Source organism: Budorcas taxicolor, chromosome 11 (assembly GCF_023091745.1).
Source record: "Budorcas taxicolor isolate Tak-1 chromosome 11, Takin1.1, whole genome shotgun sequence".
NCBI lineage: Eukaryota > Metazoa > Chordata > Mammalia > Artiodactyla > Bovidae > Budorcas > Budorcas taxicolor.
This window is the reverse complement of record NC_068920.1, coordinates 42,725,605-42,749,804: the sequence shown is the minus strand read 5'-3', so window position 1 is coordinate 42,749,804 and position 24,200 is coordinate 42,725,605. Positions and strand designations below refer to the sequence as shown.

The 24,200-nt window shown below is 49.9% G+C and overlaps 2 protein-coding genes and 1 non-coding gene across 3 annotated transcripts; 1 reads left to right on the top strand and 2 right to left on the bottom strand.

Annotated features, from left to right (window-relative positions):
* Positions 1–5,571: 5,571 nt before the first annotated feature.
* On the top strand, positions 5,572–11,199 carry SLC22A7 (solute carrier family 22 member 7). Its single transcript, XM_052649522.1, has 10 exons — positions 5,572–5,967; positions 6,620–6,723; positions 6,840–6,994; positions 7,099–7,267; positions 8,284–8,407; positions 8,740–8,849; positions 9,323–9,537; positions 9,719–9,827; positions 10,547–10,753; positions 11,145–11,199. Exons 1-10 carry the CDS (start codon positions 5,572–5,574, stop codon positions 11,197–11,199), a joined length of 1,644 nt encoding a protein of 547 aa, XP_052505482.1.
* Positions 11,200–12,233: 1,034 nt separating this feature from the next.
* Positions 12,234–14,703, bottom strand: CRIP3 (cysteine rich protein 3). The gene is made up of 8 exons (XM_052649312.1): positions 14,661–14,703; positions 14,307–14,401; positions 13,829–13,886; positions 13,602–13,733; positions 12,795–12,866; positions 12,608–12,702; positions 12,462–12,519; positions 12,234–12,295 (listed from the first exon to the last, which is right to left on the bottom strand). Exons 1-8 carry the CDS (start codon positions 14,701–14,703, stop codon positions 12,234–12,236), a joined length of 615 nt encoding a protein of 204 aa, XP_052505272.1.
* A 768-nt stretch (positions 14,704–15,471) lies between these two features.
* LOC128057138 (U6 spliceosomal RNA) lies at positions 15,472–15,578 on the bottom strand. The gene has a single exon (XR_008200311.1). It is a non-coding gene; the product is annotated as a U6 spliceosomal RNA (small nuclear RNA).
* Between the last annotated feature and the right edge of the window lie 8,622 nt (positions 15,579–24,200).

The following is a 24,200-nucleotide window of genomic DNA, read 5'->3' as shown; positions in this document are numbered from 1 at the left end:
CCCTCTTGTTCTAAGCCAGCCCATGCAGCTGAGCAGTCCCTGCAGAGGGTGAGGCCTGCGCTGCTCCATGAATGGATATGGGGCCTCCTCCTGGGTCTGGCTCCTGCATAGCTCATCCCCACTGATCATCAGCCTCAACTGCCTACATCTGGGCCAAGGGGCTGCAGAGGGGATAGTCAACCTGCCCATTTGGGACAGGTCCCCTGCGCTCTTCCTCCATCCTCGGCACCCACAGCCTCTGTCCCCTGGCATGGTCCCTGTTCTTCCCTGGGTCACAGAGAGCAGGGCAAGACAACCTGGGGAAGAGGAATTAAGGCCCCAGCCTGCCCTAGTGGTCTGGCAGCATCCAGCCTCCATCACTTAGAAGGATGCCCGTGAGGAAATCGGCCCTGAGAGAAGCCTGGTGGTGCCAGCTGAAGCCCCTGATGGAGAGTTGGCAGGCTTGGGCAGCTGCTTCTATGTCGAGGTGGTGGCTTCTCTGCAGACCAGCCCAGGGGAGGACTCCAGGGTGGATGGCCTTCAAGGTTCACCCTTCACTGACGCAGAAGCTCCCAGAACACTCAGGAAACCTCTACGGACAGAGCCCTCTTTGTCAACCCGAGACCCATCCCAAGGCCTCTACTGCCCTCTGGGTCCAGCAGAGGGGGTGGAGGAGGGGCCACTCCTTCCCACCTAGAGCTTCTTCGAATGACAATCAGCTCGTGCCAGGTGGGGACCAGGGCATGACCCCTGGTGCCCAGGTCCTGGGCCTGTTCCTTGCCACCAACCGAACTGTGAATGTAGGGCCCCCCAGCCTCACCCCTGCCCCAGGACCAACAACACCCTGGTTTGGTGTTGGGAGGAAAAAAGGGGCGGCCTGAGAAAGCCCCAAACCCATCCCACACTCTAGCTTCATCCAGCACTCGAGCTGGGCAGAGACACAAAACCCTGTCTGCCCTTGGGATTCCGGACCTCCCTAGGGCTCCCAACTGACCTCAGGCCTCTGCGTCATTGAATGTCACCGAGGTGGGGGAGGAGAGGAGGGGGCAAGTGTGTGGGGGAGCTAGGGTACTGACTCTGCCCCTCCCCGCCCCGGAAGGGTCTAGGGCAGAGGAAAACACCACCTTCCAGTGCCCCCACCTCCCACTGCAGTCTCCTCCCCCTTGGGCACCCATTCCTGCCCACCAAGCCCTCCCAGTCCTGAGCCCCTTCTCTATAAAAGAGTGTTACACCACCACCACACCCTCCAGCATTTCCCCATTGCCACCGCCTGTGTCACTGGCTCAGATGCAGGTCTGCTCACCCCAGAACATGCCTCCCCTCCCCAGCTGCACTGTGCACGAAGAGGGTGCAGGTGAGGAGCTGTGCCCCCAATATGTGGGCTGCCCCCTTCCCAGCTTCTCACAGGGGCCTGGCTTGTGCAGTCTTCTCAGCTGGGGTGGGGTCAGGGGGAATCCGCCCTGGTGAGCATGGGGTGAGGGGCAGGGAGTTGCCCTTCCCCTCCCTGGGGAAGCCACTGAAGAATGTTTACATGCCAAACAGAATGTAACACCCTCCCCCACCCCTCCTAGTCACTGCATGGCCTCTGCCCACCTTGCACCTGTACATCCCCACCCCAGCACCCTGGAAGCCGCTGTCATGATTAGATCGGGTCTCGGAAGGGAAGTAGCCATCACACCATTAAAAAGCCTGTGGACCTTTCTTTCTGTTGGCCTGGACTCTTTTTCCTTTGGGGGATAGGACAAAGCCCAGGCCTTGGGGCTGGGAGTAGGCAGCGGGGAGAGAGCAGGCTGGTGGGAATGTGAGGAGGGACTGTCCTGGAGGTTGGTTGTCTGCAGAAGAGGACATGGAAGCTCAGGGTGCATACAGGTAATTTGCGCAGAGTCACACGGGTGGAAGGGGATGGCCCTGCTGTCTCTGATAGCAAAGCTCGGGCTCTCTCTGCTCCCCTGGCTCCAAGAGACTTCTAAGTGTAGCTTTGTGCAGAGAGGGAAGGGGGAATTTTCATTGCCCCCAAGTTTACAGACAAAAGCACAAGTGTTTGGAAAACCAGAAAGTACAGCAGCTTATAGACAAGGAAGAATAATGATCAGTATTCTAGCAAAATCTATGAAAATCACAAATGAACAGAGCCTCTGACCCAGCATCTCCACTCCTAGAAATGTATCTTTAAGGATATACCTGTAAACTCACCAAATTATATGTCCTAAGTAATTCATGGCAGCATCCTTTGAGCTCCACAAAGCCTCATCTACAATTCCAAAAGCCAGAAAGTTCTGAAAACTGGGAGACAGACATCCCATTAGATCAGCATCAACTCATTTGATATACAAACCTGACAAGACCATTTATAGTCTTTATTAATTCCACTTACCATACATATTTGCAGTGAAGTATTAATGTGTTTGGTTATGGGATGCTGCCTTAGGTCCTATTGGGGTGTTTCCCAATATATGGACTATACACTGAGTTGCCTTTCTAACTCTAAATGTATTCTGAATTCTAAAAGATTTTCAACTGTTTGGATCAGAGACTGTAAACCTGTAAAAAGCAAGCGCTGAGAAACAATCTAAATGTCCATTTAATGGGGGCCTGTTAATAGAGCATGTGATGTTGTAGGGTGCTGTGAAGCTCTGCCATGAAGGAGGGGGCTTTTTGTATCTAGTAAAAGGACTGTGTGTGTAATGTCCACCTATTTAGATGAGTCAGAGGCCTCTGGTTGCTTTGGGAGGCCAGGGGGGTGGGGGGAGGGAGGCTGCAGTGGAGTGTACTTGCTATACTTTCTGCATTTTGGACCCTAGGTTCAGTATGTGTGAATCTTTCACCTAGACAATACATGAACAACTTCTGTCCCAGGGCAGACTCCCAGCACTGCCTGGGATCCGAGGGAAAAGGACGCAGGCTTTGATGTCCTGCTCTCCCTCTGAGAAGACCACCCCACCACAGCTCTGACATCCCAGAGCCTGTGTAACCATCTCCTGTTTCTTTCTTTTGACATGATGCAAGGGAGCTCTAGGGCCTGATTCACTAGCTTTCAGTGGGACCCCCACATGCTTTTACCTTCCTTCTTGTTCAAAAATGTCAAAAGCAGGTCATGTTTGTAATAAACAGGCAAGTGCTAAAGGCATGTAAAATAAAACACAAAAGGCTCCCATCCACAAACCTGACCATCTAGAGGCAATCCTTGTGAACCCCTTGGTGTGTACCATCTCAGACCTTTTAGGTTTATAATAATAGCACTCTTTCCATATGTATTTCTTATAAATAGAGGAGCACATTATACCTACTATTCTGAAAAACGATTTTTACACCCAACATCTTAAAATACAGATCTTCCTTGTTTTTAGTATATTCATAGAGTTGTACAACCAGTCATCACAATCAAAGTTAGAATATTTCCATCAGCTCCAGAAAGAAACACCATACTCATCAGCAATCACTCCCATTTCTCCCCAACCCCGCAAGCCCGAGGCAACCACTAGTCTATTTTCTGTGTCTGTATCATTTGCCTATTTTGGACATTTCATATCATTGGAATTGCACCATACGTGGCTCTTTGTGACTGCCTTCCTTACCCAGCACGTTTCCAAGGTTGACCCATGTTTAGATCTTATCAGTACTTCATTCCTTTTTAAGGCTGAATGATATTCTGTTGTAGGGATAGACCACATTTTGTTTATACATTCATCGACTGATAGACTTTGGGTTGCTTCTACCTTTTGGCTACTATGATTATTTCCTTAATACTTATTTATTTATGTCAGGTCTTAGTTGTAACACATAGGATCTTTAAGCTGTGGCATGTGAACCCTTAGTTGCATGTTGTGGGATCTTAGCTGTGGCATATGGAATCTAGTTCCCTGACCAGGGATCGAACTTGGACTCCCTTCTTTGGGAACATGGAGTCTTAGCCATTGGACCACCAGGGAAGTCCCTGATAAAGGGTTTTAAACAGACATTACCCTGTTGGATCTGTGTTTTAAAATGTTCATTACAGTGGGTGTGTCGGGGCGGGGGTGGGGGGGGTGGGGTGGGGGGTGGGGGGTGGGGTGGGGGTAGGGGGTGGGGCAGGTTTGAGAGGGGTGAGACTGGAGCCAGTGGGAGGGGCTTGTATCACTTGTTTTAACCCTCCTGCCAGACTGCATGTTCAGTGAGGGCAGGGACTGTGGCAGAGGCATCTTTCTACCTTACAAAATGCTGAGGTTGCATTAGAGACTCAACAGCTCTTGTTAATACTACTATCACCCGTCATCACCACCAAATCACTCCCAAGTCTACTAGCATCACCATATCAACAATGTAGCTCTTTCCCCAGAGCTTTCTCAGGGAGTCCAGCCTAGCGCAGACTGGAACATCTCCAGCTCAGCAGCTTGGGTTGAAGACTGGGGCCAGAGTCAGGGGTCCAGGTCTTCTCTCTGCTGCTGAGTCAGTGGCTGGTGACCCCAGGCAGAGGTGTTCTCAGCCTCCCAAATTGTTCTCCTTATCTGTTCAAAGAGGGGGCTAGATTAAATGAGAGATTTTCAAAGAAAATTGTTTTTTCAGCTTAGGCCCTTGAGAAGCTTATTTGCTTAGAAATCTAGAGCCCTTGGAATACGATGTGACAATCTCCCAGCTTTGCCAACCTGGTAGAATCAGATCAGAACGAGTCTGACATTGCTGGCTTCCACTGTGCTTTCGTGGCAGGGGCCATGAATGAGAACTGAGGGGGGAGATCAGACAAATTCTGAGTCTTAGGCATTCACTGCAGGCAACTAGGTCAAGACCTTGGCAAACTCCTTCCTTCCCTACCATCACCCCCCATTCACCACAGGGTAATCTGGGAAGCTCCTGAAATAGAGTCAGAGGGGAGGCAGATGGGACTGTGTGTATGGGAAGAGACCCTGAGTGAAAAAATGGAAGGGTAATGGGTCTGGGATCCCCAGGTCAGCCAGACTGTCTGGTGTGGTTTCAGGTGTGTTTCTGCCTGGGACATACGCTCCAGGTAGGAGTACAGGAAGGCCTCGTGTTCCCTTCCTGTGTACGGGAAGGGTTCTCAGCCGGAAGAACCCTTCACCTGGTTAGGACCTAGATCTCGGTCTTGAATATCGAGCTGCCAGCCAGGCTGTGGCTACAAATAGACACAGATGAACTAAGGCTTCATAGGACAAAGGGCATCCAGGGAGAGCTGGCACTGTGCTCCAGGGGACTTCTCCTTTTAGGGACCCTTGGAAGTGCTGCTGACCAAGGGGCTAGGGCCTCATCTCCCACACACCCAGCTACCCCCTGGCAGCTCAAGGTTACCCCACTTGGTCCTTGAGCACCAATATGTAAGTCACAGAGCCACAATGTCAGTGACTTCTGAGTGGATGGCAGCCCCTCCCCCCTCTTCCCCCCTCCCCCAGGGAACTAAGCCAGACAGGCAGGGATCCCTGGAGACCTGGGAGGGCCCCATCCTGGGCCAGCCCCTGAGGGCTGGATTCTGACTGAAGGCTTTCTGCTCATCAGTCTGTCTCTCCCGCCTCCAGAGTCCAAGGGTTCAAGTGGTGGGTGGTTTGAGCTGTGCTGGGCACTATAGAGGGAGTCCACGCAGAAGAAGTTTGGTGGGTAAGCAGCATGGGATTCGAGGAGCTGCTAGAGAAGGTGGGCGGCTTTGGGCCCTTCCAGCTGCGGAATGTGGCCCTGCTGGCCCTGCCCCGGGTGCTGCTGCCCATGCACTTCCTCTTGCCCATCTTCCTGGCTGCCGTGCCATCCCACCACTGTGCCCTGCCTGGGGCCCCGGACAACTTCAGCAACCAGGATGCATGGCTGGAGGCCCACCTGCCCCGGGAGCCTGACGGCAGGCTCAGCGCCTGCCTCCGCTTCACCCATCCGCAGGCCCTCCCCAACAGCACGTTGTGGGGAGAGGGGCAGGACCCTGGGGAGCAACCAGAGGGTGAGCCCTCCACAGTGTCCTGTCCTCAGGGCTGGGAGTACAACCACTCGGAATTCTCCTCCACCATTGCAACCGAGGTACCCGAGCTGGGAGGTTGGGGGACATGTGAGTGAATGGGTCTGCCATTGCCTTGGGTGATTACCATGTGGGCATTAGATACATTACTTTACCTTTGAGAGTCACCATTTACCAATCTGTAGATGGGGTCTATAACTTTAAAGCACTGAGCTTAGTTCCTGGCTTGTGGTAAAGGCCCTGTGTAAGAACTGCTATTACCACTTGGGAGGTGATTAGGGCAAGGCAGGAGTAAGTTGGCTCCAGGGAGCTGGGGCAGAGGTTTGAGAAGGGTTTTTCTGTTCTAAGAGGTGGAAAAACAATAGAAGACTCCTTCTCTCCCTTCTTTTTTCCAGGCCCCAGGTCTAGGATTTATGTAATTCATCTGGAGGATGGAGGAGGAGGTGGGGGACAGTCTGTCTGGGAAGGAGCAGAACTCTTGTCGTCATAGTCAAGGCCTTCCATGGGAAAAAACTGAGGTTGCAGGACTGGGGTGGGGGGCAAAGTTTTCTACCCACAAGCTGGAGGGAATAGTTGGGGACTTATTATCTTACATGGAGGTACCAGGATGGCACAGTTGACCTCAGAAAGCCCCAGGGTCTGGGAGAAGAGGGATTGGTACCAGCTGGAAGGGGCCTATGCCCATAGGAGGCCCCTCCCTGCCTGTTCCTGCAGTGGGACCTTGTGTGTGAGCAGAAAGGCCTGAACAAAGCCACTTCCACCTTCTTCTTCGCCGGTGTGCTGGTGGGGGCCGTGGCCTACGGATATCTGTCTGACAGGTCGGGTGAGGTAGAGGGGGCCAGTACGGCGGAGTGGGGTGGGGAACCGTCTTCCACTAACTGTAGTATGGGACTTCCCGTCTACAGGGTGCTGACCCTGCGTGACCCCTGTGCAGGTTTGGGCGGCGCCGCCTGCTGCTGGTGGCCTACGTGAGCTCCCTGGTGCTGGGCCTGGCGTCTGCAGCCTCGGTCAGCTACATCATGTTTGCCATCACTCGAACCCTCACTGGCATGGCTCTGGCTGGCTTCACCATCATTGTGATGCCACTGGGTAAGGCATGCAAAGAATGGGTAGGACCTACAGTCAAAGGTGAGACTGAGCCCATCTGGCCCTTGCTAACTGTCTTCCTGCCTCCAACCCCTGCCCTGGCCCAGAACTGGAGTGGCTGGACGTGAGACACCGGACTGTGGCAGGTGTCCTGAGCAGCACCTTCTGGACAGGGGGTGTGATGCTGTTGGGACTGATCGGCTACCTGATACGGGATTGGCGATGGCTCCTGCTGACTGTCACCCTGCCTTGTGCCCCAGGCATCCTTACCCTCTGGTGAGACTTGTGGGCAGCTGGGGAGTGGGAGACACAGAAGCCAGAGACAGAATGAATCACTTCCCAGGTGTCTCAGAGGTAAAGAATCCTCCTGCCAATGCAGGAGACACGGGTTTGATCCCTGGGTCAGGAAGATTCCCTGGAGGAGGAAATGGCAACCCACTTCAGTATTCTTGCCTGGAGATTCCCATGTACAGAGGAGCCTGGTGGGCTACAGTCCATGGGGTTGCAAAGAGTCAGACACGGCCGAGTGACTGAACACACACGCATGGACGAGATTTGAAAGAGAAACTGGGATGAAGAGAAACAGTCAGTGACCAAGAAAGAGAAAGAGAGACAAACATCGGTATAAAGAGGATGGCATTGGGCATGTGAAGGAGAGACAGAGAGAACAAAATATAGATAGAGATGGAATGACAGAGGCCGAACTGCTGAGAGACAGTGAGAGACCAGGACTGAAAGGCAGATTTAGAGGCACAGACAGAGCGACAGGGGAGCTGGGGATGGAGAGACAGAGCGAAGCACAAACAGGCTGGTGCCCGGGACGAGTGGGGCTGGGGCAAAGCCAGCACAGGAGTCCAGACAGGAGGGTGAGAGGCTGGGTGAGGTGGCCACTTCACTGCCTCCCCCAAGTGAACTGGTTTTGGATGATCCCTCTGGGTATGTCTGTGTGTCTGTCTCTCTTTCATCCTCTGCCCTCCTGGCCACCTGTGGGAGAAATGATAGCTAGTGCTGGGGGCTGAGGTTTTGGGAGTGAGACCAATTCATTTGAGCAGAGCAGGGAATCCCAGGCTGTGGGGTACCTAGGCCTCGGCAAAGAAGAGTGGGCAGAGGTGGCTATGAAATTGGGCCTTAACAGATGAATAGTTCATCAGATGAGGAGGGCTTGGGAAGGGAACATGTTCCAGGCTGAGGGTACTGTGTGGGGAAGAGCCTGGAGGCAGACAGGTGTGCCCAGGAGGGAGATGTGGCTTAGGGCGGCGACTCTGACTGAAGGGCCTCCTCCTGTCCCCCAGGTGGGTGCCTGAATCTGCCCGCTGGCTTCTGACCCAGGGCCGTGTGGAAGAGGCCCACAGGTACCTGCTCCACTGTGCCAGGCTCAATGGGCGGCCTGTGGGTGAGGACAGCCTGAGCCAGGAGGTGAGAGTGAATGCATGTTGTGTTTGTGTGCAAGTGCATGCTTGTGTGTGAGTGTGGGGGTCAGCAGGTTGTGTCAAGGGTCCCCTTCCTGGGGTCCACACTATGCAAGAAAAGCTCCTGGACTCCAGTAGAACGTCCCAAACTCTTTAGGATGTCCTACTGGCCCTGGTGGGCCACACCCTTTGCTCAGGGCCCACCCTACTCAGCTCCCACCTGCATCCCCTCCCCCTCTACTGCAGCAGAGAAGGATAGAGATCCAGGGAGAACAAGGTACCTTGCTCAGGCCTCACAGCCGACTCCAGCATCATAAACCCTCCTCCTCCCCCCACCAGTCCCTGAACAAAGTGGCTGCCGCGGAGCGGACGGTCCAAAGACCCTCGTATTTAGACCTGTTCCGGACACCACGGCTGCGACACATCTCACTGTGCTGCATGGTGGTGTGGTGAGGAGGGAGCCTGACCTGGGCCAGGTGGGGTGGGGGAGGGGCGGGCTCCAGCTGGTGCTGAGTGTGAGAGGACACGGGACAAGTGAAACTGTAACTGCGGGTGGCAGGAGGGTCAGCTTCTGGAGGGACTGGACTCTGGAAGGTCAGGTTGGAGCCGGTGCAAGAGATACGTGGGGTCAAATGCAAGCTCTGCCGCTTCCTAGTGAGCCCTTGGACAGGTAGGTCACTTAGCACCCTGAGCCTCAGTGCCTCTGCTGTACGACAGGACGCTATTAGTTCCTATCTCACGGGGTTGTTGTGAAGATTAGGTAAGGGCGTTTGGGCCACCAGAAGGGATTATGGGGACTGGGAAGGTCATGGGCAGTGGGCTCCGAAGGTGGGGAGAGATGGTCCCTCTAAAAGGCCTAAGGCTCCTGAGAGGACAATGGGGCGCGAAGGAGGGCCCCTGAGCGGCATCGCGACCTTCTCAGGTTTGGAGTGAACTTCTCTTACTACGGCGTGAGCCTGGACGTGTCGGGACTAGGCCTGAACGTATACCTGACGCAGCTGGTGTTCGGGGCCGTGGAGTTGCCCTCCAAGCTGCTGGTCTATCTGTCGGTGCGCCACGTGGGACGCCGCCTCACGATGGCGGGAACGCTGCTTGGCTCCGCGCTCGCCTTGGGCTTCAGGATACTGGTGTCCCCCGGTGAGCCCCGCCCATTCCTGTAGGCCCCGCCCCCTGGCCGAGAACCCGCCCCATCCCATCCCGGAAGCCCTGACTCAAGGCCAGTTAAGTCCCGCCCTCACCCGAGACTGCACCTCCTATCCTGGGAGAACCTCGGTTATCCGGCAAGGCCGGCTCACTGCCTGAACCCCTTTCCCTCCAGAGATGAAGTCGTGGAGCACCGCCCTGGCGGTGATGGGGAAAGGTTTTTCTGAAGCTGCCTTCACCACTGCCTACCTGTTCACGTCGGAGTTGTACCCTACCGTGCTCAGGTGAGGGGTCCCAGGCAAGACACCTGGAGGGAGGGCTTGTTAGTCACATCTCTTACTAACATCCTAGACACGTACACCGTACCCCGGTCCCTGTCATCCATTCCTTACAGACCTAATCTGAGCCTTCTGCGTTTGTCTAAATCTGGGAAGAGGTGGGGCATTTAATCTTTACAGAGTGACCCTGAGCAAAGTCAGACAACTTCTCTGGGGCTCCTTTAAAAGAAAACAGTCGCAAAAGGCCCCATCTGTTCAACCCATCCCATCCTACTCACTACAGCCTAAGCAAAGCTGCCCTTGAGGGGTTGTCTCTGGACATAAGGCTCTTTCAGGTAGCTACTGACAGGTGGAGAGGAAGTGGGCAGACAGCTGGGCATGTTCAGAAAACCCTCTGTCTTCTCTAGCACAGCAATCTGTTCCAGCTGCTGACCTCTTCCTTTCACACCACCCTCTCCCCATCTTCTTTCTAATGACCTTTATTTTCCTTCTGCAGTACCTGACTGGTACTATCAGAACAGGAGCCCATCCTCCTGTGGGTGCTGGCTCGAGGGCCCCTGGGCTTGGGGGTGGGTGGGAAGACCACCTGAAAGAAGCCCCAGTTTTCTTAGCTGTCTGGGGAGAAGGGGGCACCAGGGCCTGCCAGCCCAGAAGGGGAGCCCCGTGAGGCATGACTGCAAGTAATTTCAAGTACCAGCCCTCTCCTCCGTCCTCTTTCTGAACAGACAGACGGGGATGGGGCTGACTGCACTGGTGGGCCGGCTAGGGGGGTCTTTGGCCCCACTGGCAGCCTTGCTGGACGGAGTATGGCTGTCATTGCCCAAGCTCGCTTATGGGGGGATCGCCCTGCTGGCTGCCTGCACTGCCCTCCTGCTACCAGAGACAAAGCAGGCACAGTTGCCAGAGACCATCCAAGATGTGGAGAGGAAGAGGTGTGTGCACAGGACTGTGTCTGTGTGAGCACGTGCATGTGGGTATGGGTGCCCAGGTCCCTGACATCTAAGATTCAGAGAGGGAGCCATGTTAGCACATGTGTATCCAGTCATGTGTGCAAGTGTGCATGGGAGCATGACCTGCAGTGTGTAGAAAAGTGTCCGTGAGTCCATACCTGTGTGTGTGTCCAGGAAGAAGAGGATGTGTACACACACTCAAGTATGCCTACATGTCAGGGATGTGTCAGGCATGTGTGGGAGTCACTTGTGGGAGTGCATGTGTTTGCATGTCAAGAGCTGGGGGGAGCCCCAGGCCAGCCCTCAGGGGCAGGCTGGGGTGGTTGGCTGAGAGGCTAAACCCCACCATTGCTCATGACTCCTTCCTCCCCAGTGCCCCATCCAGTCTTCAGGAGGAAGAGATGCCCATGAAGCAGGTCCAAGACTGAGTGGTATTGAGGCCAGGCCCTCTACAGAAGTTCTGCAGCAGGGGCTAAGAGAACAGAAGGGCAGGCCCTGGGACTGGGGCTGGGGGCAGCGAGCCCTCTGCCTGGGGCTGCAGTTGCTCTCTCTCTGTTCTCATCCAGTCTGACTATTTGGCCTCCGGTAAAACAGCAGCTTCCCAGAATGCAGTGGGCTGCTGGAGAAGTCTGGCACCCCTCTCATGGCTGGGAGGATTTTGTAAATAGAGGTGCCCCTGGAGCTGTGGGATAAGCCCTGGATGAAAAGCCACTGAGTCTGGCCCTGGGTTCTGGTCCCAGCTTTGTCACTGACTTCTGGGTGACCTTGGGCTTGTGACTTTACCTTTCTGGTCATCTCTCAAATGGATAATGAAGCCTCTTAGCAGACCTCACCACAGGATCTATCTCCTCTCATGCTCAAATGAGATGCTAAGGTGCTTCTTCTAGACATGGTGCTAAATAACTGTCCTATGATACTTCTGGTACCAGTAGGTCTGGTGGGCATGCTGTCCACTGTGTGGGGCTGGGGCTGCCGGGTGCCAGAGCCAGGGAGCCAGGAGAACAGAGCTCTTTGTTCCTGTGGCTGACTTTGCTACCTCCCAGGCACTCTGCAGGTTAATGCACCCCCTCACCCCTACACTCCCCACCCTGCAACCCACTGTCTAGGCCTCATGTCTAAAGAAGAATTGAAGGCATGGGAGCTAACATTTTATTGGAGAAGCAAAAATAAACACACATTTTATGAGTACCTTGAAGTTACAGAATTTGCTGGGTCAAGCGATTGGAAAGACCAAGAGGCTACCCTTCAAGTGAGGTGGCCTGTGTCCCTGACCAGATAGGAATGGGAGAGGGAGGAGCTGGCAGAGAAAGTCTAGATTCTGGTCTACCATAGAGCCTAGGCCCAGGCCACCAGAATCCCACCTTTTCCCACTCTCTTGGAACTAGAAAATTCTGTAGCTTCCACTGGACCATGGAGGGGTTGATGGAAGACCCGGGTTAGTGTGACCTTTCCTGTGAGTATTTCATTTAGATTTTATCTCCACGGGGTCATAGATGTAGCAGCCCACATCACCAATGTTCACACCTGAAGGAGAGAACCCCATTACCAAGGGCCTTGGGGTTGGGGGGTGCTGGGCTGAAGGCTGGAGGGAACTGGGAGGGGCCTGCAGTGTGTTTGACCACAGGGGAAATTGTCCACACAGACCCACATGCCATACTTCAGGCCCAGTGTCTGGGGTGGGGCTGCCCACCTTTGGGGCCAAACAGGTAGCCATAGCAGGGAATGTGGCAGTAGGGGGCGCCGTCATGCTGGGACACAGAGAAAAAGAGAGACGTCTCAGCTTGGCTCTTTTCCAGCCTCCCTCCCAGCATAGTCACCCACCCCTGCCCTGCTCACCTCAGCGTGACTCCCAGCAGTCAGGGTCTTCCGGCACCGCTGGCACCTCAGACAGGGTCGGTGCCAATTTCTGCCCAAAGACATCACTGTCTCAGCTGGTGGAGGAGAGGTGGTAGTTCCAGGGACAGAGCAGGGAGGCCCACTTGCCTGGCACCACCTCCCCCCGCCAGCTTCTGTTGTCACTTACCAAAATAGACGGGTTCCTCACAGCCCGGGCACAACGAGGTCTCCCCAGTGAATGTCTTCATGTGGGGAGGGCCTTTAAGAGGAAGAGGCCCCCAGCTAGGGCTAAGGTGGGAGCCAAGCCTAATCAGGGCCCATCAGCCCTGACTTGTATATGGCACTGTGCTCTTCCAAAAGCCAGGCTCATCCCACAGCCTCCCACCCACATGGACATGAGCCTGCTTTTCTCAGGCAGAGCTGAGTCCCCTCTGACTCCATCTCCTGCCTCATCCCTGTCTGCAGGAGGGACCACCTGCTCCCTTCTCATCCTCCCAGGGCCTCAGGTGCCCACCAGCCCAACTCTGTCAGCAACCCAATCCTCAGGAAACCTGAGCTGATACAGGAGCTGGCCAGGGCAGGGGTGTCAGGTGTTGGGGAGCACAGTGTCACTGTCCACTCAGGGGATGAAGGAACAGGGAGGGAGAGAAATGAAAGAATGTGAGGGGCTGGCCCATCTCAGTGACCCTTCACACTAGGTTATTCCTTCCACGGCCCTGACCTGGGAGAGGCCTGAGTTCTAGGCCAGCTTTGCCTCTGATTAACTGTGTGACTGCACAAGTTCACTTGCCCTCTACAGACCATAGTTTCCTCACCTGTAAAGTGGGAGTGATAATGCCATCTGCCCAATTTACCTCTTACCCAGTAGCTGACATGAGGAAATATTAGAAAAGGAGCCACGGAGAAGACTTTGCCGTGAACAAAGTTGTAGGCATGTGAAGCGGAGGACTAGGTGGAATACTGCCACCTGGCCCCACCTCCCAATCTCACTTACTTTTCTTGCCCTGAGGGAGGCCAGTCCTGGGCCTGGGGGGGCTGAAGCTGCTGGGGCTAAGGCGAGTGATGCTGGCAGGTGTGGGAGTGGGAGGTTTGTAGAGATAGGAGCCCACACCACCAATGTTCACCCCTGCAGAGAGAAGAGGGGAGGTAGGCTTGAGTCTCCAGCTCCCAGGCACACAGAGGGTTCTGCTATCCCCTGGCCCTTTCCAGACTGGTACTTACCTCTGGGTCCAAAGAGAGCCCCATAGCATGGTTTGTGGCAATACGGCCTTCCGTTGTGCTAGGTACAAGCAGAGGAAAGAGGACTGCTTAGGGCTCAACAGGGCCTCTCCTGTGCCCCACAGGCTTTTCCCCAAGACAGCTGCCAGGTGTGGCTGTCTACTGGCCTGGGCTGGAGGGAATGGGAGGAGTGAGGGGTGAGCTGGCATGCTAGAATTGCCACAGTGGCCAGGGAAAAAGGGAAAGAGCAGGTCAGGAAGCGCAGCTGCTTCCCTCCCCTACCCCACAAAAGCCTCGGGATCTATCAGCACAATTCAGGCTCCCCACATCCTGGCTTGTATGGTGCCTATTGGGTAGGTGATCTTGGGAGTTGGCTACTGAAGCTGCCTTTGGTGGGCAGATGGGACTGAAACGGGGCGCGGGGGCTGGTATCTCAGGGATAGTGACAGATACAGAGCCGTGCGCCCTAGCCAGGCCTCACCTCTGCATGCCCTCCTGGGGACAGGACGCTGTGGCAGTGCTCACATTTCAGGCAGAATGGGTGCCAGTTCTTGCCCAGGGAGCTCACTTTCTCTGCTGTGGAGGACAAGGTGGAATCGGGCAGAGGGGAGCCAGGCCAAGCAGAAGGCGCCCTCCTTTCCCCTCTTGTTCCCGCCCACCCTGGCTCCTAGAGGCGAGGGGAGTGTCTCCGGGAGTCCAGCTCCATTCCGCCCGAGTGCCCAGCAACCCACAGGTGGAAAGAAGGTCCGGAACTAGTCGCCAGCTCCTTGCGTCCTCAGGGAACCCAGTAGCTCTCACTTGCCCCGTCTTCTCCCCTTTCCCACCCAGGCCTCACCAAAGAAAACTGGTTGCTGACAACGCGGGCAGGTCCAGCTCATGGCTCCGCTCTGAGCTGCAGGTGCCGCACAGTGCAGAGGCGAGTCAGCCTTGGCTCAGTTCCCGCCCCCTCTGCTGGCCCCGCCCATGGCTTGGCCCCGAGCCTCTTAGGGCGGAATCAGCTGCTTCTTGGTTCCAATCGGCCGGCAGAAATTTAGACCCACTCCACCTGGGGAACGCAGGCGACTTTTACTTCCAACAACTGTCTCGGACCAGTGGACAGGAGAGAAGGCCCTGAGGCTAGACTGGGAGGGGACGGAGTAACGAGGACGCCTGGAAAGGTGGCAATAGTTTCTGGTTGGTAAAGAGGGGAAAACTTCACAGTGTAGACGCCAGGAAAACACTATTATTTCCCCGATGTGAGGAGTTAGGCATTCTTTGAAATGGTTTAATTTCGCCTCATTAGTAGCAGACGGTTAAGAACGGAATCCGGAGCTCATCTCTGCTGAGCAAATTACTCAACTTACTTTCCTTCAGGCAAATTACTTAACTTTCTTCTGCCTCCATTCTTTTTTTAAAAAATTGGAAGATAATTGCTTGACAATATTGTGTTGGTTGCTGCCATAAATCACCGTGAATCAGCCGTCGGGTAGGTATACATATGCCCCCTCCCTCTGGAATCTCCCTCTCCAACCTCCCACCCCATCCCACACCTCTGAGCTATCACAGAGCACCGGATTTGAATTCCTGCCTCATACAGCAAATTTCCACTGGCTGTCTAATTTTACATACAGTAATGTAAATGTTTCGATGCTACTCTTTCAATTTGTAAAAATATGGAAGGGTTCTCCAATTTGCGTGTCATCCTTGTGCAGGGACCATACTAATCTTCTCTGTATTGTTCCAGTTTTAGTGTTTGTGCTGCCAAAGTGAGCACCTGCCTCTATTCTTATCTGTACAATGAGTAGTGAAATAAATTTCTTCCTCATAGGATTGTGGTGAGAATTACATAAGTTAATACGTGCAAAGTGCTCAAACAGCACCTGGCACCTAAATGCTATAAAGTGATAACTATCATTATGATAGATCCCATAATGAATTCAAAACTCTTAGTTTGGAAGCCCCAAAACGTGGTCAAAACATGGTTTGCTCAGAAAATTATAATGCTTATTAAATTTGAAAGTATAATTTCGAACAACTACATATTCCTATTTTAGTATTAAAAGTAGTCCAGCAATGCTTCAAAGGACATTTCAAAGAAATATAAACCCACAAAATGAGAGTAAGTATTTGCAAACATATATCTGATAAGGATATTGTAATCAGAATAAAGGACTTTTATGACCTAACAGACTGGTTCCAAATAGGAAAAGGAGTACGTCAAGGCTGTATATTGTCACCCTGCTTATTTAACTTCTATGCAGAGTATATCATGAGAAACGCTGGACTGGAAGAAGCACAAGCTGGAATCAAGATTGCCAGGAGAAATATCAATAACCTCAGATATGCAGATGACACCACCCTTATGGCAGAAAGTGAAGAGGAACTCAAAAGCCTCTTGATGAAAGTGAAAGAGGAGAGAGAAAAAGTTGGCTTAAGGCTCAACATTCAGAAAACGAAGATCATGGCATCTGGTCCCATCACTTCATGGGAAATAGATGAGGAACAGTGGAAAGTGTCAGACTTTATTTTGGGGGGCTCCAAAATCACTGCAGATGGTGATTGCAGCCATGAAATTAAAAGACGCTTACTCCTTGGAAGAAAAGTTATGACCAACCTAGATAGTATATTCAAAAGCAGAGACATTACTTTGCCAACAGAGGTCCGTCTAGTCAAGGCTATGGTTTTTCCTGTGGTCATGTATGGATGTGAGAGTTGGACTGTGAAGAAGGCTGAGTGCTGAAGAATTGATGTTTTTGAACTGTGGTGTTGGAGAAGACTCTTGAGAGTCCCCTGGACTGCAAAGAGATCCAACCAGTCCATTCTAAAGGAGATCAGTCCTGGGTGATCTGTGGAAGGAATGATGCTGAAGCTGAAAATCCAGTACTTTGGCCACCTCATGCGAAGAGTTGATTCACTAGAAAAAACCCTGATGCTGGGAGGGACTGGGGGCAGGAGGAGAAGGGGATGACAGACGAGATGACTGGATGGCATCACCGACTCGATGGATGTGAGTTTGAATGAACTCCGGGAGTTGGTGATGGACAGGGAGGCCTGGCGTGCTGCAATTCATGGGGTCACAAAGAGTCAGACATGACTGAGCGACTGAACTGAACTGAACTGATGACCTAACGATAAAAAGACAACCCAATTAAAAACTGGGAAAAGTTTTGAATAGACATTTTTCCAAAGAAGATATACAAAGGTTAACAACACATGAAATGACACTCTACATCGTCTGTCATTAGGGAAATGAAATCAGTACCACAAGGAGATATTATTTTATACCTACTAAATGGCTATCATTAAAAAAAATGAGTGTTAGTGAGGATGTGGCAAAATTGGAATCCTCATACAGTGTTGATGGGAATATAAAATGTAAAATAGGCAATTCTTCAAAAAGTTAAACTCAGAGTTACCATATGACCCAGCAATCGCAGCCCTAGGTGCAACTGACTACACAAACACGAAAAGCATTTGTCCACACAAAAACTTGAACATGAATATTCATAGTACTATACTAACTGCTGTTCACAATAGCCAAAAGGTGGAAAAACCCAAAGTCCATCAACTGATGAATGGATAAACAAAACACACTCTATGATAGACTATCTGTGATAGACTATTCTTTGGCCATAGAAAGAAATGAAGCACTGATTCAAGCTACAACATGAGTGAACCATAAAAACACTGGTAAGAAGCTGGATGCATAACACCATGTATTGTATGATTTCATTTATATGAAACATCCAGAATAGGAAAATCCATAAAGACAGAAAACAGATTAGTTGTTCCCAGGGGTTTAGGGGAGGGACAGTTGGAAGTATCTACTAGTGAGGACCAGGTCTCCTTATGGGGAAATGAAAATGATCTGGCATTAGACAGTGGTGATATCTTGTGAATATACTAAAGATCATAGGTGTGTACCTTTAAAAGGGTGACACCTTTAAAAGGGTGACATTTACGGTATGTGGATAATGTCTTAATAATAATAATGCCTGAAGGGAACTACTTAAAAAAAAAAAAACCAAAAACATTAGTTCGGCAAATGAGGGGCAGAAGAGAGATTACTTTGCACCAGGGCCCCAGCTGAGGAGACAGTCCCCTAATGAAATATCATTTAAAGTTTTGGGGAGTAAATGCTTCTGTTTTGTCAAGTCAGTTCAGAAAAGGCTGAAGGGGGCATGTGTGCTAAATTCATCACTGGGCTGCAACTGCCCTGTTGGGGGAAAAGGAGTTCTATTTGTGTCTTAGGAGTTGGAGAATGTCTCTGAACTTCAGTCCCCTCATCTGGGCAATGGGGATATGACTGGTGTCTGAACTCTATTCCACACTCCTGTTTCCTCATTTGTCTCTGTGAGTATTTTCTGCTTCTAACAACACTTATTTTACCCTCCTTAGTGACTTCTACAGGTGGAAGACTTACACATTGTGAAATAAACTTTTCTATGCTTTCTCATCGTTTCTTGTTTGGGGGAATATTCAAGATCCTTAGTTTTGTAATTGTTTTCTGAAAGGATTCAATAAACTTGAAAAATTACGCTCCACTGATATTGTACTGTCATGTTTCTGCCTCTTTCATGTATTTCTTCTTCAAAAAGGCAGTTCGAGGTTCACTGCCTTTTGCACTCTATGGCTTTCTGAAGAAAGTCCATTAGGAGTTTGGGAGGACTTCATTGTTTTATTCCTGGACATGCTGCCTCCTTCAGGAAGGCTAACTTCATCAGTCCAAGGATCTGTCCTCAGAATTTCCAGGGCACATCAAATAATCCTTTTTTAAGGTTCCCTACCTCTTCCTGCATTGGATCACCTTGTGCCCATGCCTCAGGCTCCTGGTTGGGTTATCTTTACCCTGGCTTCCAGTATAGGGCGCCACACAGAGAAACAAGCATTGAACTGTGACTACCATGCTGTGTTCATACAACTTGCAAGGAGTCAGGGGGCAGGTCCTTTACTGCTCCGCATCTTCTGTGGCCTTCCTATATTGAATGGCCACAACAAATATAATATGCCTCATCTTTTCTATTTCAGTGCTTATGAAAGACTAGCCAAGTCTAGTCTTTCAAATATTTTCAAATATTCCTTTCCAAGTATTTGCCATCATGTACAGGTACAGCAAATCACAGTATTCCACTCTTCTTCCTTGCCTGGCTTCCATTATTCTGACTCTAACCCAAGAGTCTTTGTAAAGAATATTAACAGGGCAAATTAACATCTCTTGTAAGAATGCATTTGCAGTTACTGACAGCGGTTGTTTTGAATACTTTATGTGACTAAAGCCTCTAAAATATTGTATCAAATACCACAAATAAGTCCAGTTGAGTCTAAGTATTACCTACTCAACTGAGAGGGTATAGTTTGTATCATCTAAGGGCAGGCCCCTCTTTTATCAAGATGACTATTCCCCTAATTGCCCCCTGCTTTTTCCTACACATTCCTGTCATAGTATCTGTAATGTTGTTTTACACTTGTTTACTTTTCTAACTTTCTTCAGTTGACAGGTTGAGACTTCCTTATAAGTGTATCTATAGTACCAAGTTTAGTGGGGGTATTCAGCAAATGATAGTTATTATTACTAGTACACTACTACTAGGCTTCAGCAATACGTGAACCGTGAACTCCCTGATGTTCAAGCTGGTTTTAGAAAAGGCAGAGGAACCAGAGATCAAATTGCCAACATCTGCTGGATCGTGGAAAAAGCAAGAGAGTTCCAGAAAAACATATATTTCTGCTTTATTGACTATGCCAAAGCCTTTGACTGTGTGGATCACAAGAAACTGTGGAAAATTCTGAAAGAGATGAGAATACCAGACCACCTAACCTGCCTCTTGAGAAATCTGTATGCAGGTCAGGAAGCAACAGTTAGAACTGGACATGGAACAACAGACTGGTTCCAAATAGGAAAAGGAGTACGCCAAGGCTGTATATTGTCACCCTGCTTATTTAACTTCTATGCAGAGTATATCATGAGAAACGCTGGACTGGAAGAAATACCAGCTGGAATCAAGATTGCCAGGAGAAATATCAATAACCTCAGATATGCAGATGACACCACCCTTATGGCAGAAAGTGAAGAGGAACTCAAAAGCCTCTTGATGAAAGTGAAAGAGGAGAGAGAAAAAGTTGGCTTAAGGCTCAACATTCAGAAAACAAAGATCATGGCATCTAGTCCCATCACTTCATGGGAAATAGATGGGGAAACAGTGTCAGACTTTATTTTGGGGGGCTCCAAAATCACTGCAGATGGTGATTGCAGCCATGAAATTAAAAGACGCTTACTCCTTGGAAGAAAAGTTATGACCAACCTAGATAGTATATTCAAAAGCAGAGACATTACTTTGCTGACTAAGGTCCGTCTAGTCAAGGCTATGGTTTTTTCTGTGGTCATGTATGGATGTGAGAGTTGGACTGTGAAGAAGGCTGAGCGCCGAAGAATTGATGCTTTTGAACTGTGGTGTTAGAGAAGACTCTTGAGAGTCCCTTGGACTGCAAGGAGATCCAGCCAGTCCATTCTAAAGGAGATCAACCCTGGGATTTCTTTGGAAGGAATGATGCTAAAGCTGAAACTCCAGGACTTTGGCCACCTCATGCGAAGAGTTGACTCATTGGAAAAGACTCTGATGCTGGGAGGGATTGGGGGCAGGAGGAGAAGGGGACGACCGAGGATGAGATGGCTGGATGGCATCACTGACTTGATGGACATGAGTCTGAGTGCACTCTGGGAGATGGTGATGAACAGAGAGGCCTGGTGTGCTGCGATTCATGGGGTCTCAAAGAGTCGGACACGACTGAGCGACTGAACTGAACTGAACTACTAGGAGAGTGAAAAGGCTGGCTTAAAACTCAATGTTTAAAAAACAAAGATCATGGCATCTGGTCCCATCACTTCATGGCATAGATGAGGAAACAATGGAAACGGTGACAGACTTTCTTAGGCTCCAAAATCACTGTGGGCAGTGACTGCCGCCATGAAATTAAAAGACACTTGCTCCTTGGAAGAAAAGCTATGACCAACCTAGACAGCATATTAAAAAGCAGAGACATTACTTTGCCGACAATCCATACAGTCAAAGCTATGGCTTTTCCAGTAGTCATGTATAGATGTGAGAGTTGGACCACAAAGAAGGCTGAGTGCTGAAGAACTGATGCTTTTGAACTGTGGCACTGGATAAAACTCTTGAGAGTCCCTTGGACTGCAAGGCGCTCAAATCAGTCAATCCTAAAGGAAATCAATCTTGCATATTCATTGGAAGGACTGATGCTGAAGCTGAAACTCCAACACTTTGGCCACCTGATGGGAAGAGCCGACTGACTGGAAAAGACCTTGATGCTGGGAAAGATTGAAGGCAAGAGACGGGGAAGACAGAGGATGAGATGGTTGGATGGCATCACTGACTCAATGGAACATCAGTTTAAGCAAACTCCAGGAAACAGTGAAGGACAGGGAAGCCTGGCATGCTGCAGTCCATGGGATCAGAGTTGGACATCACTAAGCAACTGAACAACTACTCAGTCAGTCAGTTCAGTCACTCAGTTGTGTCCGACTCTTTGTGACCCCATGAATCACAGCACGCCAGGCCTCTCTGTCCATCACCAACTCCCGGAGTTCACTCAAACTCATGTCCGTCGAGTCAGTGATGCCATCCAGCCATCTCATCGTCTGTCATCCCCTTCTCCTCCTGCCCCCAATCCCTCCCAGCATCAGAGTCTTTTCCAATGAGTCAACTCTTCGCATGAGGTGGACAAAGTACTGGAGTTTCAGCTTTAGCATCAGTCCTTCCAAAGAACACCCAGGACTGATCTCCTTTAGAATGGACTGGTTGGATCTCCTTGCAGTCCAAGGGACTCTCAAGAGTCTTCTCCAACACCACAGTTCAAAAACATCAATTCTTCGGTGCTCAGCTTTCTTCACAGTCCAACTCTCACATCCATACGTGACCACTGGAAAAACCATAGCCTTGTCTAGACGGACCTCTGTTGGCAAAGTAATGTCTCTGCTTTTGAATATGTTATCTAGGTTGGTCATAACTTTCCTTCCAAGGAGTAAGCTACTATTAAAATCTCCCATTAACACTTTACGCTGTATTGTTAGGTATATATATGTTTTGTAATTGTTTTCTTGATTAATTGACCCTTTTATCATTGTTGTTAGGTGAAAAAACAAGCTTTTCAACTCTAGGTGAGTGGTAAATGGAGATAATGACCTCCAGCACCTGGAGGACTGTCACAGGGGAGAGGTGTTACTACTACTGAGGTCCCTGAACAGAAGTCATAGGGGAGCAGATGTGGATTCAGTCCAAGAAAAGAACCTGCTAATACAGCCAAACATGGAGTGGCTGCTTCGGACAGTAGTGAGCTTCCTGTCTTTGGATGTTACAAGTAATGCTGGAGAACAAACCAACTGTTCATCAGTGTTGCAAAAAAATCCAAGCATCATATACCGACATCTTTAAGGTTTCTTCACAATTTGATGATATATTATTTTGTGATTCCATTCCCCAAGAGGGTTTGAAATTTGTGCTAGCAAGGGAGCATTGCTAAAACAGTGGCAGCTAACACCTACGGAATGCCAATCACAGGTACTGTACTTGTTATTTCTGATCTAACAACAATGTGGTAATGGATTTCAATGTTACATTACCAACTGTACAGAAAAGGAAAGTGGCTTGGAGAGGTTAAGAAATGTGTTCAACATTATACATGAATAGACCTTCATGCATCTGACTCTTGAGTTCATATTTTCCTACCTGATGCTCCTAAGTATGGTTTCTGCTAAGCTATCCATGTGTTTCAGTCTGAAAGGATACTACACTTGTCTGCACAGCATCTCTGTACCTGAAGATAAGAGGGCCTATCCAGGTAACTAATGGGTTGAGATACAAGAGGCAGGGAAATGTCATTAAAACTTTTCCATGGCTTCTTAGCACCAAGATAAAGTATTGTCTTAATTAATGTATTTTTGGCAGTATTGGGTCTTCGTTGCTGTGTGCAGGGCTTCTGTAGTTGCGGCATTGGGGATAATCTTCATTGTGGTGCACAGGCTTCTCATTGTGGTGGCTTCTCTTGTTGCACAGCACAGGCTATAGGCATGCTGGCTTCAGTAGTTGTGGTGCATGGGCTCAGGTGCCCTGCAGTATGTGGGATCTTCCTAGACCAGAGATCAAACTTGTGTCCCCTGCACTGACAGGCAGATTCTCAACCACTGGCTCACCTGGGAAGTCCCTCAAGATAAAATTTTTAACTTGGTTCTAGGATTCTCCACCTTTCCAGTCTTCTAAGCCATTTCTCCTGTTGCCTCAATTTCTGTAATTATACTAAACGAGCTTCTTAAATCTGCCAAGTTATTTCCTGCATTAGGGCCTTTGCCAATGCTACCTCTTTTCTGGGAACTTGCTTCTCCAATATCTTCACCTCACTAATTCCTGCCTAACCTCAGCTCTCCCCCTCACCTATTTAGTACCAGGCTATTGGCCCCAGGCACTCCCTCCTACAGCATCCTGTGCTGAGGGTAGAGGGAGTGCAACCTATGATAGCTATGTTTTCCCTTCCTGAGTGCTGAATCAAATGAGGAAAAAGAAGTCTGCCAACTTTCTGCCCACCTCTCCTGCCACAATCTAGGCTCTGTCTACCCCATTAGTCTGTGACCCTGTGAAGGCAGGACCCAGGACTATGTATGCTTCCAGTGTCTTGCTCAATTTCTGGCACATGGTGCTCAATAAATATTTTTTGGTGAATGAATGTTAAATGTTGCACACAAGTATCCCTCCAGTGTGAGTAGATGAGGATCAGTGGGAGATATGTGCAGTTATCAGTGGACTGGTAGGGGTTGAAAGTTTTGTTATAACAAAAGCCCTGGAGCAAGAGGAGTTCAGCTGTCAAGGAATAAGAATCAGTAGTTGTTTCTTAATATACATAAGGATCAGCATGTATGATGCAAAATGGAATACGATTTAAACTGATTGTGATTATAACTAATAAAGTAAAAAGAGAACTGAAAATTTGCTTGGGCAGTAAGTCAGTCCCTCTAATTACAGTCATTCACAAGAACTTACTAATTAAGTCAAATTAGCAGGTAGCACAATTATGCCATCACTAAATATATGGCAAAGGAGAGAGTGCAGGAAAGTGTTATATAAACTATAAAGCACCTTACTGATATGTTATCATATGTCAGGTTAGTGCTGCAATGAGTTTCAATTACAACTATAAATCACTTATTTTATACTATTGTAGACTTTTTCAAGTACATGGTCATATGCTTGTTACTTTTAAGGCATTATCAAAATTTGTATCTACAATGACTCCTTTAAAAGGTTTCACTCAGTTCTGTATATTATCGAAAAATCAGTCTTATCTCTTTATCATTGTGTTTTTCAACCTTTATTACCCATAACCCTGT

Excerpts from the sequence above, each read along its gene's own strand:
- SLC22A7 (XM_052649522.1), top strand. The coding sequence starts at position 5,572 with ATGGGATTCGAGGAGCTGCTAGAGAAGGTGGGCGGCTTTGGGCCCTTC. Across the intron at positions 8,850-9,322 it reads CTGTGCTGCATGGTGGTGTG|GTTTGGAGTGAACTTCTCTT; the intron begins GTGAGGAGGGAG and ends CGACCTTCTCAG. Across the intron at positions 10,754-11,144 it reads CAAGATGTGGAGAGGAAGAG|TGCCCCATCCAGTCTTCAGG; the intron begins GTGTGTGCACAG and ends CTTCCTCCCCAG.
- CRIP3 (XM_052649312.1), bottom strand. The coding sequence starts at position 14,703 with ATGAGCTGGACCTGCCCGCGTTGTCAGCAACCAGTTTTCTTTG. Across the intron at positions 14,402-14,660 it reads TCAGCAACCAGTTTTCTTTG|CAGAGAAAGTGAGCTCCCTG; the intron begins GTGAGGCCTGGG and ends TGTCCTCCACAG. Across the intron at positions 12,520-12,607 it reads CTGCTGGGAGTCACGCTGAG|CATGACGGCGCCCCCTACTG; the intron begins GTGAGCAGGGCA and ends TCTGTGTCCCAG.